This window comes from Bufo bufo, chromosome 9, assembly GCF_905171765.1.
Source record: "Bufo bufo chromosome 9, aBufBuf1.1, whole genome shotgun sequence".
NCBI classification, from domain to species: Eukaryota; Metazoa; Chordata; class Amphibia; order Anura; family Bufonidae; genus Bufo; species Bufo bufo.
Genome location: NC_053397.1, coordinates 147,153,757 through 147,172,374, shown reverse-complemented (window position 1 = coordinate 147,172,374; position 18,618 = coordinate 147,153,757). Strand labels below are relative to the sequence as shown.

Below are 18,618 nucleotides of genomic sequence, written 5' to 3'. Positions count from 1 at the left end.
AGACAACAGGTGGAAATTATAGGCAATTAGCAAGACACCCCCAATAAAGGAGTGGTTCTGCAGGTGGTAACCACAAACCACTTCTCAGTTCCTATGCTTCCTGGCTGATGTTTTGGTCACTTTTGAATGCTGGCAGTGCTTTCACTCTAGTGGTAGCATGAGACGGAGTCTACAACCCACACAAGTGGCTCAGGTAGTGCAGCTTATCCAGGATGGCACATCAATGCGAGCTGTGGCAAGAAGGTTTGCTGTGTCTGTCAGCGTAGTGTCCAGAGCATGGAGGCGCTACCAGGAGACAGGCCAGTACATCAGTAGACGTGGAGGAGGCCATAGGAGGGCAACAACCCAGCAGCAGGACCGCTACCTCCGCTTTTGTGCAAGGAGGAAAAGGAGGAGCACTGCCAGAGCCCTGCAAAATGACCTCCAGTAGGCCACAAATGTGCATGTGTCTGCTCAAACGGTCAGAAACAGACTCCATGAGGGTGATATGAGGGCCCGACGTCCACAGGTGGGGGTTGTGCTTACAGCCCAACACCGTGCAGGACGTTTGGCATTTGCCAAAGAACACCAAGATTGGCAAATTCGCCACTGGCGCCCTGTGCTCTTCACAGATGAAAGCAGGTTCACACTGAGCACATGTGACAGACGTGACAGAGTCTGGAGACGCCGTGGAGAACGTTCTGCTGCCTGCAACATCCTCCAGCATGACTGGTTTGGCATTGGGTCAGTAATGGTGTGGGGTGGCATTTCTTTGGAGGGCCGCACAGCCCTCCATGTGCTCGCCAGAGGTAGCCTGACTGCCATTAGGTACCGAGATGAGATCCTCAGACCCCTTGTGAGACCACATGCTGGTGCGGTTGGCCCTGGGTTCCTCCTAATGCAAGACAATGCTAGACCTCATGTGGCTGGAGTCTGTCAGCAGTTCCTGCAAGACGAAGGCATTGATGCTATGGACTGGCCCGCCCGTTCCCCAGACCTGAATCCAATTGAGCACATCTGGGACATCATGTCTCGCTCTATCCACCAACGTCACGTTGCACCACAGACTGTCCAGGAGTTGGCAGATGCTTTAGTCCAGGTCTGGGAGGAGATCCCTCAGGAGACTGTCCGCCACCTCATCAGGAGCATGCACAGGTGTTGTAGGGAGGTCATACAGGCACGTGGAGGCCACACACACTACTGAGCCTCATTTTGACTTGTTTTAAGGACATTACATCAAAGTTGGATCAGCCTGTAGTGTGTTTTTCCACTTTAATTTTGAGTGTGACTCCAAATCCAGACCTCCATGGGTTAAAAAATTTGATTTCCATTTTTTTATTTTTGTGTGATTTTGTTGTCAGCACATTCAACTATGTAAAGAACAAAGTATTTCAGAAGAATATTTAATCAATTCAGATCTAGGATGTTTTATTTTTGTGTTCCCTATATTTTTTTGAGCAGTGTATATATGACTTGTGACCCAGAGGCATTCGTTGGAGGTGTTGGGACCTACAGAATGGGTGGGACCCATAGTAAACTAAATGTGCCATGCACATATTCATGTTATATCGCTGATTTAAGTTCTCAAGAGTAACCAAGTATGTATGTGCTTACTTAAAGGAGTTGGTCACTCTCTGGTTACTTGTGATCAATGAGTATGTAAGATGACTAAATGGCACTATTATACTGTGCAACCGTTCTTTGATATTCTGGGCCATTTGTATATACTTCATAAGTCACGTCCCCTTGTTAGGCAAATATTGTGTGCCATCCCCATAAAGGTCCTGTTCATAAGATGGCCTCTTTTAAAGTGTCACATCACTCAGTCTCCTCCATTCAGACACACTGCACTATACTAAACTCCCAACATGGCAGGTACAGTGTATTTGAATGGAGGAGACATCACATGGAAGTGATTTGCCTGGTCACATAAACCTCCATCAGCAGCCATTTTATGGACAAGACCTAGGACAGCACAAAAGACTTGGCAAACAAGGGGGCATACCTTATGAAATATAAAAATGGTGCAGAATATCAGCCAAGGCTATATTAGTAAGTGCCATATAATCATCTCACAAACACATTGGTCAATGGTAACTGGAACGTGGCCAACCCCTTTAAGTATTCCTTCAGAATTAAGCATATACTTTACTGCTTCAAAACTGGGTGTTACTAGTTGGTGGTGTGCCCCTGGACAGAATGACACTGTGACAATGACAAGGGGAATGGTAACTTCCAGTTGCCAATTTATTAATACATATTTAATATAAATAACAGGGGAACGGAATGACACGAGATATAAGAAAATACTCCAGAATCATTTTTTTATTGCTACAGTTTTTCCCAGTGAAGCTAATTGGAAACCACAGAAAACCATGGCATAACATGATCAATAGCACATACTGTGGTTTTATAGAGGTTTTGCGAGAGTTTGTTAACTGAGGAACTATCCTCTGGATAGGTCATCAGTGTCTGATTGGTGGGGGTCCAACACCCCCAGACCCCCGCTGATCAGCTGTTTGAGAAGGCAGCGGCACTCACAGTAGCGACGCAGCTTTCTCCAGTTTTGCCTAGGCTAGTGATATCGTGTTCATCAGTCACATGGCCTAGGTGCAGCTTAGCCCCTGTGAATGGAGCTGAGCTGCGATACCAAGCACAGCCGCTATACAATGTACGGCTCTAGGCTTGGTGAGCAGAGAGAAGGCTACGGCACTACTTTGAGCTCAGCTGCCTTTTTAAACAGCTGGAACCCTCCGCTGATCAGATCAAATACTGATGGCCTATAGGTCATCAGTAACAAACTCTCGGAAAACCCCTTTAAAAAGGCAGCATGTGCTGTTGGTAAAACTAAAGGTGTTTATGGCATACAGTACTATTGTTATGTAATTTATGGCATTTACTTACGAGAGCATCTGGTAAGTGGCATATGTACAAGTTGGACCAAGAATGGCACATCCCAGATATCGCTCTTTCTGCAAAATGAAAAAAGTCACAGTATTATACGTCACTGAAACTCTACATAGGGGAAATTATATACAGTTGCAAGAAAAAGTATGTGAACCCTTTGGAATGAAATGGATTTCTGCACAAATTGGTCATAAAATGTGATCTGATCTTCATCTAAGTCACAACGATAGACAATCACAGTCTGCCTAAACTAATAACACACAAATAATTAAATATTACCATATTTTTATTGAACACACCATGTAAACATTCACAGTGCAGGTGGAAAAAGTATGTGAACCCTTGGATTTAATAACTGGTTGAACCTCCTTTGGCAGCAATAACTTCAACCAAACATTTCCTGTAGTTGCAGATCAGATGTGCACAACGGTCAGGAGTAATTCTTGATCATTCCTCTTTACAGAACTGTTTCAGTTCAGCAATATTCTTGGGATGTCTGGTGTGAATCGCTTTCTTGAGGTCATGCCACAGCATCTCAATCGGGTTGAGGTCAGGACTCTGACTGGGCCACTCAAGAAGGCGTATTTTCTTCTGTTTAGGCCATTCTGTTGTTGATTTACTTTTATGCTTTGGGTCGTTGTCCTGTTGCAACACCCATCTTCTGTTGAGCTTCAGCTGGTGGACAGATGACCTTAAGTTCTCCTGCAAAATGTCTTGATAAACTTGGGAATTCGTTTTTCCTTCGATGATAGCAATCCGTCCAGGCCTGACGCAGCAAAGCAGCCCCAAACCATGATGCCCCCACCACCATACTTCACAGTTGGGATGAGGTTTTGATGTTGGAGTGCTGTGCCTCTTTTTCTCCATACATAGTGTTGTGTGTTTCTTCCAAACAACTCAACTTTGGTTTCCTCTGTCTACAGAATATTTTGCCAGTACTGCTGTGGAACATCCAGGTGCTCTTGTGCAAACTGTAAACGTGCAGCAATGTTTTTTTTGGACAGCAGTGGCTTCCTCTGTGGTATCCTCCCATGAAATACATTCTTGTTTAGTGTTTACGTATTGTAGATTCGCTAACAGGGATGTTAGCCTATGCCAGAGACTTTTGTAAGTCTTTAGCTCAAACTCTAGGATTCTTCTTCACCTCATTGAGCAGTCTGTGTTGTGCTCTTGCAGTCATCTTTACAGGATGGCCACTCCTAGGGAGAGTAGCAGCAGTGCTGAACTTTCTCCATTTATAGACAATCTGTCTTACCGTGGACTGATGAACAGCAAAGCTTTTCGAGATACTTTTATAACCCTTTCCAGCTTTTTGCAAGTCAACAATTCTTAATAGTAGGTCTTCTGAGAGCTCTTTTGTGCAAGGCATCATTCACATCAGGCAATGCATCTTGTGAAAAGCAAACCCAGAACTGGTGTGTGTTTTTTATAGGGCAGGGCAGCTGTAACCAACACCTCCAATCTCATCTCATTGATTGGACTCCAGTTGGCTGACACCTCACTCCAATTAGCTCTTGGAGATGTCATTAGTCTAGGGCAGGGCTGGCCAACCTGCGGCTCTCCAACTGTTGCAAAACTACAACTCCCAGCATGCCCAGACAGTCTACAACTATCAGCCTACAGCCAGGCATGGTGGGAATTGTAGTTTTACAACAGCTGGAGAGCCGCAGGTTGGCCAGCCCTGGTCTAGGGGTTCACATACTTTTTCCACCTGCACTGTGAATGTTTACATGGTGTGTTCAATAAAAATATGGTAACATTTAAATCTTTGTGTGTTATTAGTTTAAACAGACTGTGATTGTCTATTGTTGTGACTTAGATGAAGATCAGATCACATTTTATGACCAATTTGTGCAGAAATCCATATCATTCAAAAGGGTTCACATACTTTTTCTTGCAACTGTATATATATATATATAATTATATATACACTGCTCAAAAAAATAAAGGGAACACTTAAACAACACAATGTAACTCCAAGTCAATCACACTTCTGTGAAATCAAACTGTCCACTTAGGAAGCAACACTGAGTGACAATCAATTTCACATGCTGTTGTGCAAATGGGATAGACAACAGGTGGAAATTATAGGCAATTAGCAAGACACCCCCAATAAAGGAGTGGTTCTGCAGGTGGTGACTTGACCACTTCTCAGTTCCTATGCTTCCTGGCTGATTTTTTATGTCATTTTTGAATGCTGCCGGTGCTTTCACTCTAGTGGTAGCATGAGACGGAGTCTACAACCCACACAAGTGGCTCAGGTAGTGCAGCTTATCCAGGATGGCACATCAATGCGAGCTGTGGCAAGAAGGTTTGCTGTGTCTGTCAGCGTAGTGTCCAGAGCATGGAGGCGCTACCAGGAGACAGGCCAGTACATCAGGAGACGTGGAGGAGGCCGTAGGAGGGCAACAACCCAGCAGCAGGACCGCTACCTCCGCCTTTGTGCAAGGAGGAACAGGAGGAGCACTGCCAGAGCCCTGCAAAATGACCTCCAGCAGGCCACAAATGTGCATGTGTCTGCTCAAACGGTCAGAAACAGACTCCATGAGGGTGATATGAGGGCCCGACGTACACAGGTGGGGGTTGTGCTTACAGCCCAACACCGTGCAGGACGTTTGGCATTTGCCAGAAAACACCAAGATTGGCAAATTCGCCACTGGCGCCCTGTGCTCTTCACAGATGAAAGCAGGTTTACACTGAGCACGTGACAGACGTGACAGAGTCTGAAGACGCCGTGGAGAACGTTCTGCTGCCTGCAACATCCTCCAGCATGACCGGTTTGGCATTGGGTCAGTAATGGTGTGGGGTGGCATTTCTTTGGAGGGCCGCACAGCCCTCCATGTGCTCGCCAGAGGTAGCCTGACTGCCATTAGGTACCGAGATGAGATCCTCAGACCCCTTGTGAGACCATATGCTGGTGCGGTTGGCCCTGGGTTCCTCCTAATGCAAGACAATGCTAGACCTCATGTGGCTGGAGTGTGTCAGCGGTTCCTGCAAGACGAAGGCATTGATGCTATGGACTGGCCCGCCCGTTCCCCAGACCTGAATCCAATTGAGCACATCTGGGACATCACGTCTCGCTCTATCCACCAACGTCACGTTGCACCACAGACTGTCCAGGAGTTGGCAGATGCTTTAGTCCAGGTCTGGGAGGAGATCCCTCAGGAGACCGTCTGCCACCTCATCAGGAGCATGCACAGGCGTTGTAGGGAGGTCATACAGGCACGTGGAGGCCACACACACTACTGAGCCTCATTTTGACTTGTTTTAAGGACATTACATCAAAGTTGGATCAGCCTGTAGTGTGTTTTTCCACTTTAATTTTGAGGGTGACTCCAAATCCAGACCTCCATGGGTTAAAAAATTTGATTTCCATATTTTTTTTTTGTGTGATTTTGTTGTCAGCACATTCAACTATGTAAAGAACAAAGTATTTCAGAAGAATATTTAATTAATTCAGATCTATGATGTGTTATTTTTGTGTTCCCTTTATTTTTTTGAGCAGTGTATATATATATATATACAGTCAGGTCCATAAATATTGGGACATCAACACAATTGTAACATTTTTGGCTCTATACACCACCACAATGGATTTGAAATGAAATGAACAAGATGTGCTTTACCTGCAGACTGTCAGTTTTAATTTGAGGGTATTTACATCCAAATCAGGTGAACGGTGTAGGAATTACAACAGTTTGCATATGTGCCTCCCACTTGTTAAGGAACCAAAAGTAATGGGACAATTTGCTTCCCAGCTGTTCCATGGCCAGGTGTGTGTTATTCCCTCATTATCCCAATTACAATGACCAGATAAAAGGTCCAGAGTTCATTTCAAGTGTGCTATTTGCATTTGGAATCTGTTGCTGTCAACTCTCAAGATGAGATCCAAAGAGCTGTCACTATCAGTGAAGCAAGCTATCATTAGGCTGAAAAAACAAAACAAACCCATCAGAGAGATAGCAAAATCATTAGGCGTGGCCAAAACAACTGTTTGGAACATTCTTAAAAAGAAGGAACGCACCGGTGAGCTCAGCAACACCAAAAGACCCGGAAGACCACGGAAAACAACTGTAGTTGAGGACCGAAGAATTCTTTCCCTTGTGAAGAAAACACTCTTCACAACAGTTGGCCAGATCAAGAACACTCTCCAGGAGGTAGGTGTATGTGTGTCAAAGTCAACAATCAAGAGAAGACTTCACCAGAGTAAATACAGAGGGTTCACCACAAGATGTAAAACATTGGTGAGCCTCAAAAACAGGAAGGCCAGATTAGAGTTTGCCAAACGACATCTAAAAAAGCCTTCACAGTTCTGGAACAACATCCTATGAACAGATGAGACCAAGATCAACTTGTACCAGAGTGATGGGAAGATAAGAGTATGGAGAAGGAAAGGAACTGCTCATGATCCTAAGCATACCACCTCATCAGTGAAGCATGGTGGTGGTAGTGTCATGGCGAGGGCATGTATGGCTGCCAATGGAACTGGTTCTCTTGTATTTATTGATGATGTGACTGCTGACAAAAGCAGCAGGATGAATTCTGAAGTGTTTCGGGCAATGTTATCTGCTTATATTCAGCCAAATGCTTCAGAACTCATTGGACCGCGCTTCACAGTGCAGATGGACAATGACCCAAAGCATACTGCAAAAGCAACCAAAGAGTTTTTTAAGGGAAAGAAGTGGAATGTTATGCAATGGCCAAGTCAATCACCTGACCTGAACCCGATTGAGCATGCATTTCACTTGCTGAAGACAAAACTGAAGGGAAAATGCCCCAAGAACAAGCAGGAACTGAAGACAGTTGCAGTAGAGGCCTGGCAGAGCATCACCAGGGATGAAACCCAGCGTCTGGTGATGTCTATGCGTTCCAGACTTCAGGCTGTAACTGACTGCAAAGGATTTGCAACCAAGTATTAAAAAGTGAAAGTTTGATTTATGATGATTATTCTGTCCCATTACTTTTGGTTCCTTAACAAGTGGGAGTCACATATGCAAACTGTTGTAATTCCTACACCGTTCACCTAATTTGAATGTAAATACCCTCAAATTAAAGATGACAGTCTGCAGTTAAAGCACGTGTTGTTCGTTTCATTTCAAATGCATTGTGGTGGTGTATAGAGCCAAAATTTTTAGAATTGTGTTGATGTCCCAATATTTATGGACCTGACTGTATATGTATATATGTATATATTTTTGAAAGATTTACCATAAGATACTTCAGTTTCTCTACACCTTCACAGCCACTGGATAGACATCCTGGGGTCATATAGAGATCTGTGGTATACACTTGGTAGTCAACATATAATTTTTTTCCTGTGAATACATACCAAAAAATGTGCCGTTATTAATTTTATCAACCCTTCTGAATAACTATCAAATGTATGAATTCTATTTGGTTTCTATCACTAATACACAATGGCTGCAGCCAGGGGTAGGAGTAAACTTTTTTAACAATAGGTTCCCCATTTGGATGTGTAAGCAAGGTGCTGCTTTGTATCATGCTGCAGCAAATTATTCCTACTGTCATAACATACAAATATCATACTCCCATAAAATAATGATATTTCACACTCCCTGAGTGTACTCCCTGAAAGTAATGGCACCACATGCAGAGACCCCTTAAAATAATGTCAACCCCCGTAAATAATAGTGCCACACATGATATCAAAAATTCTGAATATCATAATGTACCCCGTTTACCTCTTGAATATAATGCCACCTTATACTGTGTCACCTGAAAATAGGAGTCACATACAAAACCTCCTGAATTTAATGGTGTTCTTCACTGTACCACCGGGACACACCATTCATGAGGCAAATTGAGCCTCTGGTCTCAGGTTGCAGCAAGAACCACAACAGAACCATGATGTACAATAATTCCTAGGTATAGATGTATGTGGGAGAGGCTTAACCTTTGGAAATGATCATGTGTGTATGTCACATGACTGTCTGTCTAAAATTCTTAAGCCCCTAAAAGACTCCACATAGTAGAAGCACCAGTAGCAGCCTGCAAGTCAATAAGCGTGTGTGTCTATCTATGTGTGTTTATGCTTGTTGGTGTGTGTGAGTGTGCATCTATGTGTGTGTCTATATGTGTTTGTATGCATGTGTGTCTATCTGTGTGAGTGTCTGTGTATATGTCTGTGTGTATGTGTGTGTGCCTCTGTGTATCTGTGTGTCTATGTGTGTGTGTCTATCTATCTGTGTCTTGGGCTACTAAATGCACAGTATGCATCAGGTAGCCTGAGAATAGTTATGGCCATCTTGGCAGAAAAATAGCCTGGAAATTGGGGGATCTACAGCTAAAAAGATGAAAAGGAGGGCACCAGGTAAGGGCTCATGCACACAGCCATTGCAATTTTTGTGGTCCGCAAATTGTGGATTCGCAAAACACGGATACCAGCCATGCATGTTCCACATTTTGCGGAAAGGAACGTCTTGCCGTCTATAGAACTGTCCTATATTTGTCTATAAAATGAAAAAGAATAGGACATACGGATGTGGTCAGCACATGGGTGTGCTCACCGAATCTTTTGCGGCCCCATTGAAGTGAATGGGTCTGCATCTGATCCGCAAAAAATGCAGATCAGATGCGGACCAAAAGCACGGTCTTGTGCATGAGCCCTAAGTGTGCATTTATACTGACTTTTTAAACCGTTCTCTACCAGGAGATAGGCAAACATGGCGCCCGCTCACACGTGCAGCGGGCGTCATGGCCGGCAGGTCTCTGTTGTTTCAAACAGCAGAGACCTGCCGCTAATTACCATGACTGGCAATAATGCCGATCGCAGTAATTAAAGGCTAGAAGTGAGATCACGGCATCTAAATGGTCAAAAACCAGGAAGCTCAAGTTTTTGGGCTTCTTATCACCTGTGGCCAATGGGGATGTCGGTATTTTTTTTCTTCTAATAATTTTTTATTAAATAGTTGAATAGGAACAATTTCTTCATAGATTCATACATAATAGATACAATAGCCTTTTTCAAATCTAAAATCATCAATAATTCATTTTTCAAGATACAATTTTTTAAGGGTATACATACAGTCCTTAATTATAGAAACAACCTACAAAGCATCCCCACATCCCCCCCCAACCAACATAACATAAAAAAAGGAAGAAAACCCCATTCCCATAACCTCTCTTTCTCCCCACCATCCTCTCCCCATTCAACCCTCTACTCATCTTTTTTAATCCATCTCTCCCACATCTTATCAAATTTCAGTACTTTTTTCTGTGATTTATAATACATTTTTTAACAGGCTATCAAACACTTAACTGTGCTCCTCCACATTTTGATTGTTGGAACCCTTTTCTCTATCCAGTTCTTCATAATACATCTCCTTGCTTAAAATAATATTTTTTCTACTAGCTCTTGCGTTCTAGCATTACTTTTATCCCCTATACTGCCCAATATACATGCTTCAACACTCTTAAGAATATCAATCTGATGGTAATTCCTTATTTGCATAAGTACCTCATTCCAGAATTTTTGTATGTAGTAGCATTCCCATAATACATGCACATCGTCAAATCCTATTTCTCCACATTATTGACATTTTTTAAATACCTTATTTTTTTAATATTTCATTAGTTTTGCTGGAGAATAGTACAATCAATGGACCACAAAAAAATGTGTCAGTCTATGAGCAGGGTTTATGGATATTTTCTTTATTTCCATTAAGATTTTTTTTCCAGCCTTCAGGGTCCAAAGAGTCTACTATCCCTTCCCATTTTTCCTCCAACTGTAGTGGGGTCTTTTTTCTTTTTTGTTGTAATAAAGTATTAAATTATTGATACCCTTTTCTTCCCTTCTGTCAACTTAGTAACCTTTTTTAAAGGTTGTGGAAATTCAGATAAACCTGTCCTACCTGACCAAATCGAATCGCATGACTTAATTGAGTAAAGTAAAAGAATCCTTTGTCCATAAAACCAAATCTATCCTTGAGTTCTTGAAACCCTATCACTTCACCATTATTCCAGATCTGTCCAAACCTGTATATCCCATGTTTCTGCCAAGGTATCTTATCTATTGCGCTTAGTTCTTTTAAAAAGAGATTGCCCAGTGCCGCCTTTCCAGACTTCTGCGCCGCCTCCTAATCCTCTGTGGCCTCTCGCTCTCCCTCCTCCCCCCTCCTCCTGCTGTAAGATCTCGTGCATACAGGGGTTGAGCGAAGTGCCGGCGCATGCGCACTTCGCTGTAAGAAGCCAAATGGAGAAGTCCGCACGGGCGCATCAGGCAGAGGCCTGTGCGCAAGCGCGAGATCTTACAGCAGAAGGAGGGGGGAGGGAGGGAGAGCGAGAGGCGGCACAGAGGATTAGGAGGCGGCGCAGAAGTCTGGAAAGGCGGCGCTGGGCACGAACGGCGGAGGTTGCGGCCGTCACCTTGCATCCATTAACATCCCCTTGGGCACCTTATTTGTTTGACTGACAGGTTAGTAAAAGCTGTTTTTTAGCTAAATAAGCCCACAGATTACATTTATAAGCCCACATTAGGAATCGTGAAGACGCCCTGAACATCTGCATATTTTTAGCTGACAGGGGTAAAACCTGGTGACAGAATCCCTTTAAAGAAATTACTGTTTCTAGCTGCTGTGGACTAGCAGCTAGAAACAGTAATTTCTTTATGTGTTATGTTATTTAGACTGAGCTCTCAGCATGCTTAGCCAGTCAGTAATTTTCATAGTGCTGTTATGATTTATGGACACAGCTCTTGTGTCTGAGCCTGTGGACTGAGCCTGTGGACTGTGACTCTCCAGATGCAAAGCCAGATAGAAGGCTGGCTAAGCATGCTGAGAGCTGTGTCCATAAATCATAACAGCACTATGATTGCCCTCCCTTCCAACTGGATGAGTTTATCTGATACCTGCCCTGCTCCAGAAGCTCCTGGTGTCTCGCGAGCTGGTGTGGCTGAGCGCTGTGGGCCGTGTGCTGGTCGAAACTGCTGAGTAGGTTGTACACAGCGCAGCGTGCAGGAGGGATAACCGCGGGCGCACTGAGGTCATATCCGGCGGGCCGCGGCATTACAGGAACCGCACCAGCTGCTCTGACGTCCTGCCGCCGGATATCCTGTGACGTATATCCGGCGGCAGGACGTCAGAGCAGCTGGTGCTGTTCCTGTAATGCCGTGGCCCGCCGGATATGACTTCAGTGCGCCCGTCGTTATCCCTCCTGCACGCTGCGCTGTGTACAATAGTGATGGGAAATTCGGATCTTTCAGATGAATCGGTTCATTTGAATCAGCTCATTCAAATGAACCGATTCATGAATCGGATCTTCGGTTCACTTGCTGAGTCACTGACTGCTGAGCTGACTCGCAAGTGAACCAAAGACTCTAGGTGCCGGTGCGCATGCGCAGATGCTATCCATTCGATTCACTTGCTGCTGCTGACTCAGTCGGCTCTTCAGCTCTCTAATGATTGAGTCAGGATCAGGAAGAGTGATTGATTATAGTGATAGTGAAGGGAAGCTGAGGCTGACGCCGGACAGGAGTCAGGAGCTGTCACTGTGGTGTGCATTGTTACCCACAGTGACAACAGTCTGACACTGACAGGAGTACAACGAACCAAGTGAAGTGAAATGTGAATGCACGCACAGGGGAAACTATGTGCTAAATTAATAACAGTATTACAGTAACAGTCACTGGCTGATAATAAAATAGTCCCCACTTAACGGAATCCATAAAGGAGATGTGAACCCACCCTTAGTTATATAGCTACTGAATGAGATGCCTTTAACATATATATCTCCTGAGAAGCCAATTTGATCCCAAAGGGTTAATTCAACCTGTAATCTAAACTCTGTGTCATCTGTCACTTCTCTTATCTCTCTGCTCCTGTCCCTTAATCTTATCACTGCTGCAACAAAAGCATCAGCCTCAGTGTAACCTGTTCTAGAGTCTGACTCACGGCTCTTTTAACTCAAAGAATCTAATGAGTCTCTAACTAATCAGATCTTTAGATTCTTTTAACTTGTGACTCATTCGATTCATTTCTATTCTAGACTCCCTGTACGACTCAGACGACTCAGAGCTGCTAGTGCTTGCCTTGCCTCAGCTCTGATTGGTTGGTGGGCGGGGAGGGGAGGGGCTGGCAGAAGCTCCTCCCGAGTCCCTCCCTCAGGCTCCTGCTGCCAGCGTGAGGTGAGCTTCTCTGCATTGTCTGTGTGCTGTGTGACGCTGCGCTGTGTACAACAGAGGACTTTTAGCGCGGGCCGCGCCCGACGGCCTTTTGGCTGGCGGATGGGCCTATTTTATGGTAGTGGCCTGGAGCTGCAGCTCCATCAGCCCCTACGTTAATCCGGCCCTGCTCAAACCCGAACTTCTGTGAAGAAGTCCGGGTTCGGGTTTGGGTACCAAACATGCCGATTTTTCTCACGGGCGTTCAAAACACATTAAAACTCTTTGCATTCGCGCGGAAAAATCGTGCATTTTTCTGCGACGCACCTGCATCTTATCCGGCACTCACACGCGACGCCCGTGTGAAAGACGCTTAAGGGTTCCAATGCTATAGCAAATAAAAGTGTGGATAGGGGACAGCCTTGCCTAAATCCTCTCAGAATTTTTATAGAATCTGAGATCTCTACATTTACTAATATTCTAGCTTTAACAACCGCATATAGAAGTTTTATCCATGAAATATTGTTGTTCCTAAACCCCATTTTCTTTAGTGTAGCAATTAGAAACGGCCATTCCATTGTATCGAATGCTTTAGATGCATCAATTGATACGACTAGTTGCTAGCCACTATTTATTGGTTCCACCTGCATATTAAAAACAATTACCTAATATTATCCGATGTGGATTTCCCGGGCATAAGGCTAGGTCTACACAACGACATTTGTCGCGTGACAGATAGAGCACAACTACACTGCAACATTTGTAGCGCAACATTTTGTTGCACCAATGTCGCGCAACAATTTTTATAATGGCAGTCTATGGTGTCGCACTGCAACATGTGACATGCTGCAACTGCGACGCGACAGTCGCAGCAAAATTAATCTCCAATGGATTTTCTGAGACTCTCGTGTCGCAGTCGCAGCATGTTGCATGTTGCAGTGCGACACCATAGACTGGCATTATAAAAATTGTCGCGCGACATTGGTGCAACAAAATGTCGCGCAGACCTAGCCTAAATCCGGTTTGATCCTCATGGATAAGTGTTGATATGACCCCTCTTAATCTAGTCGCCAATACCTTCGCTAGTAATTTATTATCTGTATTTATTAGTGTTGATCAAGCACCAAAGTGCTTGTGTGCTCAAGTAGAAGACTTTGCAATGCTTGGGAAGAACCCAATGACCACAATGGAAGAACCCCAGGCACTCCCTGCTCTGAAAAGGGGAGTGTGTTGGGACTCTAGTTCGGCTTAGGAGTCCCTGCTCTGACTCCATATATAGCTATGTCCATATATGGAGTCAGTGCTTGGGGCCACCCCAGTGTATTTAAATCTAATTTAGCCTGTATTTCAGAAGGGTTTCTGCCAGGATTCGAACTCACAACCTTCTGTATTAGAGGCAAGGCACTTAACCACTCAGCTATAATAGCTGAATAGCCAGTTACTTAAAAAAATAAAATAAAAAAAGAATATTTATTTATATATATATATATATATATATATATATATATACATATATACACACACATATATATATATATATATATATATATATATATATATATATATATTAGAGGACCCCAAGTTTGGGTCCTCAATGACAGATATATATCGCCACTATTTGGTTTGTGGTGCCTTTAAGAAAGCACTACCTGGGATCCGGTACCCACAGGGTTAACTCACTCTCCTGATAAGAGGAAAAGGAAGTGAGTGAGACTGTGTGTGGTGTGGTGGACACACTGCTGTGTGTGGCTGTGAGCAGAGTTGGAATCTGAGGACACGTTGTCACGACTGCTATCCCAGCAGCAGTCGTGTCGCACCAGACGGAGGGGAAGGGGGACCCTTATCTACGGATGGGAATAGTATGGCCACCCCTGACTAACCCTAAGCTGGCACCTGTCTGCCCTGATACCCTAGACGGGGTGTGAACCCGTGCGGCGAGCAGGATGCCTAAACCCTCAGTCACCCTAACAAGCCTAGAGTGGGGAAAGGCCGATGGGAGCACTAGTCACCATCACTCATGTCTAGGAGAACAGCAGGGGAAGACAGCAACAAACAAACTATAGCAGAGATAGACTTATCCAGTCACGAGCAGAGAAGGCGATCCCAATCACGACAGTCCACGCCGGACAAGAGCTTCACAGCAACACCATCAAACGATCTCCTTCAAAGGTCAGAATAGAACTGGAAGTAAGGACTATATCTGGCAATGACTGCAAGTGAAACTGAAACTAATATAGTAGCTGGGAGTGGCAGACAGGACTCACCTGAGAAGGATGCCTACAAACTCCCAGTCAGGACAAAAAGGTTCACAAGGCAAAACCCGGATGACATACCCTGAACCATGGAGCAAACTCACAAGCTATCGCGAGTAGCAAGTCGCTGCGACCTTCTCCTCCCAGACCTGTCTGGATCAGTCACAGTCGTGACAGTACCCCCCTTTCTACGAGGGGCCCCCGGACCCTCAAGACCAGGCCTCTCCGGATGGGAGCTATGAAAAGCCCGAATGAGTCAACAATTTTTTCTACCTGAAACTCAAGACTGCCATCAACAACCACCGGTGGAGGCGGTAGTGGCAATGGTTCAGGAGGTTCTACATATCTCTTAAGCAGAGATCTGTGGAAGACATTATGGATCCTTAGAGTCTGAGGTAGCTCCAGATGAAAAGCCACCGGGTTAATGATCTTAATTACCCTATAAGGACCAATAAATCTCTGACCTAATTTCCACGAGGGAACCTTCAACTTGATATTTCTGGTAGACAACCACACCAAGTCATTCACCCCAAGGTCCGGACCTTCAGAGCGCCTCCTATCAGCCACACGTTTGTATCTACCACCAATTCTCTTCAAACTTTCTTGCACACTCTGCCACACTGAAGAAAGTGAAGACGCAAATCGTTCCTCCTCGGGAATCCCAGACGGCCCCCCCCTCACTAAACGTACAAAACTGAGGATGGAAACCATACGCACCAAAAAATGGTGACTTATCGGTGGATTCTTGACGACGATTATTAATGGCAAACTCGACTAACGGTAAATAAGATGACCATTCCTCCTGATTTTCGGAAACAAAGCATCTCAAATATGTCTCTAGGTTTTGATTGGTACGTTTAGTCTGACCGTTGGACTGTGGATGGAAAGATGAAGAAAACGACAGATGAACCCCTAAACGAGAACAAAAAGCTTTCCAAAATTTAGAAACGAATTGGGTACCACGATCCGAAACAATATCGGAAGGGACCCCGTGAAGCTTCACGATGTGGTCAATAAAAACCTGAGCCAGCGTGTTAGCATTAGGCAAGAGCAATAAAGTGCACCATTTTACTGAATCTGTCAACCACTACAAGAATAACAGTTTTCCCCGCTGATACTGGTAGATCCGTAATGAAATCCATTGATAGGTGCGTCCAAGGCCTGTTGGGGATGGCTAGAGGTAAAAGACGCCCTGCCGGACGAGTATGATCTACCTTAGAACGAGCACAGGTAGCACATGCAGACACAAAATTCAACACCTCCTGGCGCCACTTAGGCCACCAGAACCGACGAGACACTAATTCAGAGGTTGCCCTACTACCTGGGTGTCCTGCCAGTGTGGAGTTATGGTGTTCTTTTAGTATCTCCAGGCATAAATTTTCTGGCACAAACAGTTTACCCGAGGGGCAGGAGGCCGGGGCATCCCCCTGAGCCTCCAACACCCTCCCCTCTAAACCTGAGTGTAATGCAGAGACCACCACCCCCTTTTGCAAAATGGGCTCTGGTACCTCAACATCACCCCCTCTAGGAAAACTTCGAGACAATGCATCCGCCTTAGTATTTTTTGCCCCCGGGCGATAGGTTACAAAATTAAACCTAAAAAATTAAACCTAGTAAAAAATAACGACCACCGAGCCTGTCTAGGGGTGAGACGTTTAGCAGACTCCAGATATAATAAGTTTTTGTGATCAGTAATCACCGTGACGGGATGAACCGCCCCCTCCAAAAAATGACGCCACTCCTCAAAAGCCAACTTAATAGCCAAAAGTTCCCTGTTGCCAATATCATAGTTCCTTTCTGCAGTAGATAATTTCTTCGAAAAGAAAGCACACGGACGCCATTCACCAGGGGACGGGCCCTGAGATAGTACCGCTCCCACCCCCACCTCTGATGCGTCAACCTCTACAATAAAATGAAGCAAGACATCTGGCTGTACGAGAATAGAGGCCGAGGTGAATCTCTCCTTCAGAGATGCAAAGGCAGTTTTGGCTGCATGTGACCATTTGGAAAAATCGGATCCCTTTCGGGTCATGTCCGTCAGTGGTTTGACCACCAAGGAATAGTTCTTTATAAACTTTCTATAAAAATTGGCAAACCCCAGGAAGCGTTGCAATGCCTTCAGGTTCTCAGGCAGATCCCAGTCTATAATCGCCCGGACTTTCTCTGGATCCATGCGGAAACCTGAATCTGACAACACATCCCCCAGAAATGGCAGTTCTTTTACGGCGAACACACATTTTTCTAACTTAGCAAACAATTTGTTGGCCCTTAATATCTGCAGCACTTGTCTCACATGGATCTTATGTGTATCCAGATCCGGGGAATAGACCAGGATGTCATCAAGATATATCACAACAAATCTCCCGATAAGGTGACTAAAAATATCGTTGACATAATGTTGGAATACCGCAGGCGCATTAGTAAGACCAAATGGCATGACCAGATTTTCATAATGCCCTTCCGGAGTATTAAAAGCCGTCTTCCACTCATCCCCCTCTTTGATGCGAACCAGGTTATAGGCTCCTCTGAGATCCATTTTGGAGAACCATTTAGCACCAGCAACCTGATTAAAGAGGTCGGGAATGAGAGGAAGAGGATAGGGATCTCGGATAGTTATCCGGTTTAATTCCCGGAAATCCAGGCAAGGACGTAGGCCCCCATCTTTCTTTTTAACGAAAAAGAACCCTGCAGCCACAGGTGAAGAAGAGGGTCTGATGTGTCCCTTAGCCAAACTCTCCGAAATATAATCTTTCATAGCCTTCCTCTCCGGGCCGGAAAGATTGTATAACCGGGTTTTAGGTAGTTTTGCCCCAGGTAATAGATTAATCGGGCAATCATATGGACGATGAGGTGGTAACCCTTGATAACCCTTCTCAGAGAACACATCCATAAAATCTGACAGAAAGGCAGGTAAAGATGTTACAGAGAGTGTAGAGCACCTACTACTCAAGCAGTTGTCCTTACAATGTTCACTCCACTCCACAATCTCCCCGGCCTGCCAATCCACCTCTGGATTGTGAGTCACCAGCCAGGGAAGCCCCAATACCATAGGAGCCGGAAGACCGTCCAGGACATAACAAGAGATATGCTCTTTATGGAGGTCCCCTACCTGCAGATGGATATTATGGATGATCTGAGTTAACTCTCTCTGAGTAAGAGGGGAGGAGTCGATGGGAAAAACAGGAATGGTTCTGCGTATCGGTTCCGGAGTAATACCCAGAGCCTGAGCAAACCGTGCATCCACCAAGTTGACCCCCGCCCCACTGTCCAAAAAGACGGAACAGATCTCAGTCTTATTGCCCGCCTCAACGGTAGCGGACAACAAAAACTGAGACATGCGTATGGAGGAAACAAATACGCCCA

At 44.8% G+C, this 18,618-nt stretch overlaps 1 protein-coding gene across 1 annotated transcript in view; it reads right to left on the bottom strand.

Annotated features, from left to right (window-relative positions):
* GUCY2C (guanylate cyclase 2C) overlaps window positions 1-18,618 on the bottom strand; it is a 715,850-nt gene that overhangs the window by 573,235 nt on the left and 123,997 nt on the right. Inside the window, 2 exon segments of the mRNA XM_040408779.1 lie at window positions 2,884-2,951; window positions 8,095-8,201. Coding sequence (XP_040264713.1) covers window positions 2,884-2,951; window positions 8,095-8,201 — 175 coding nt within the window.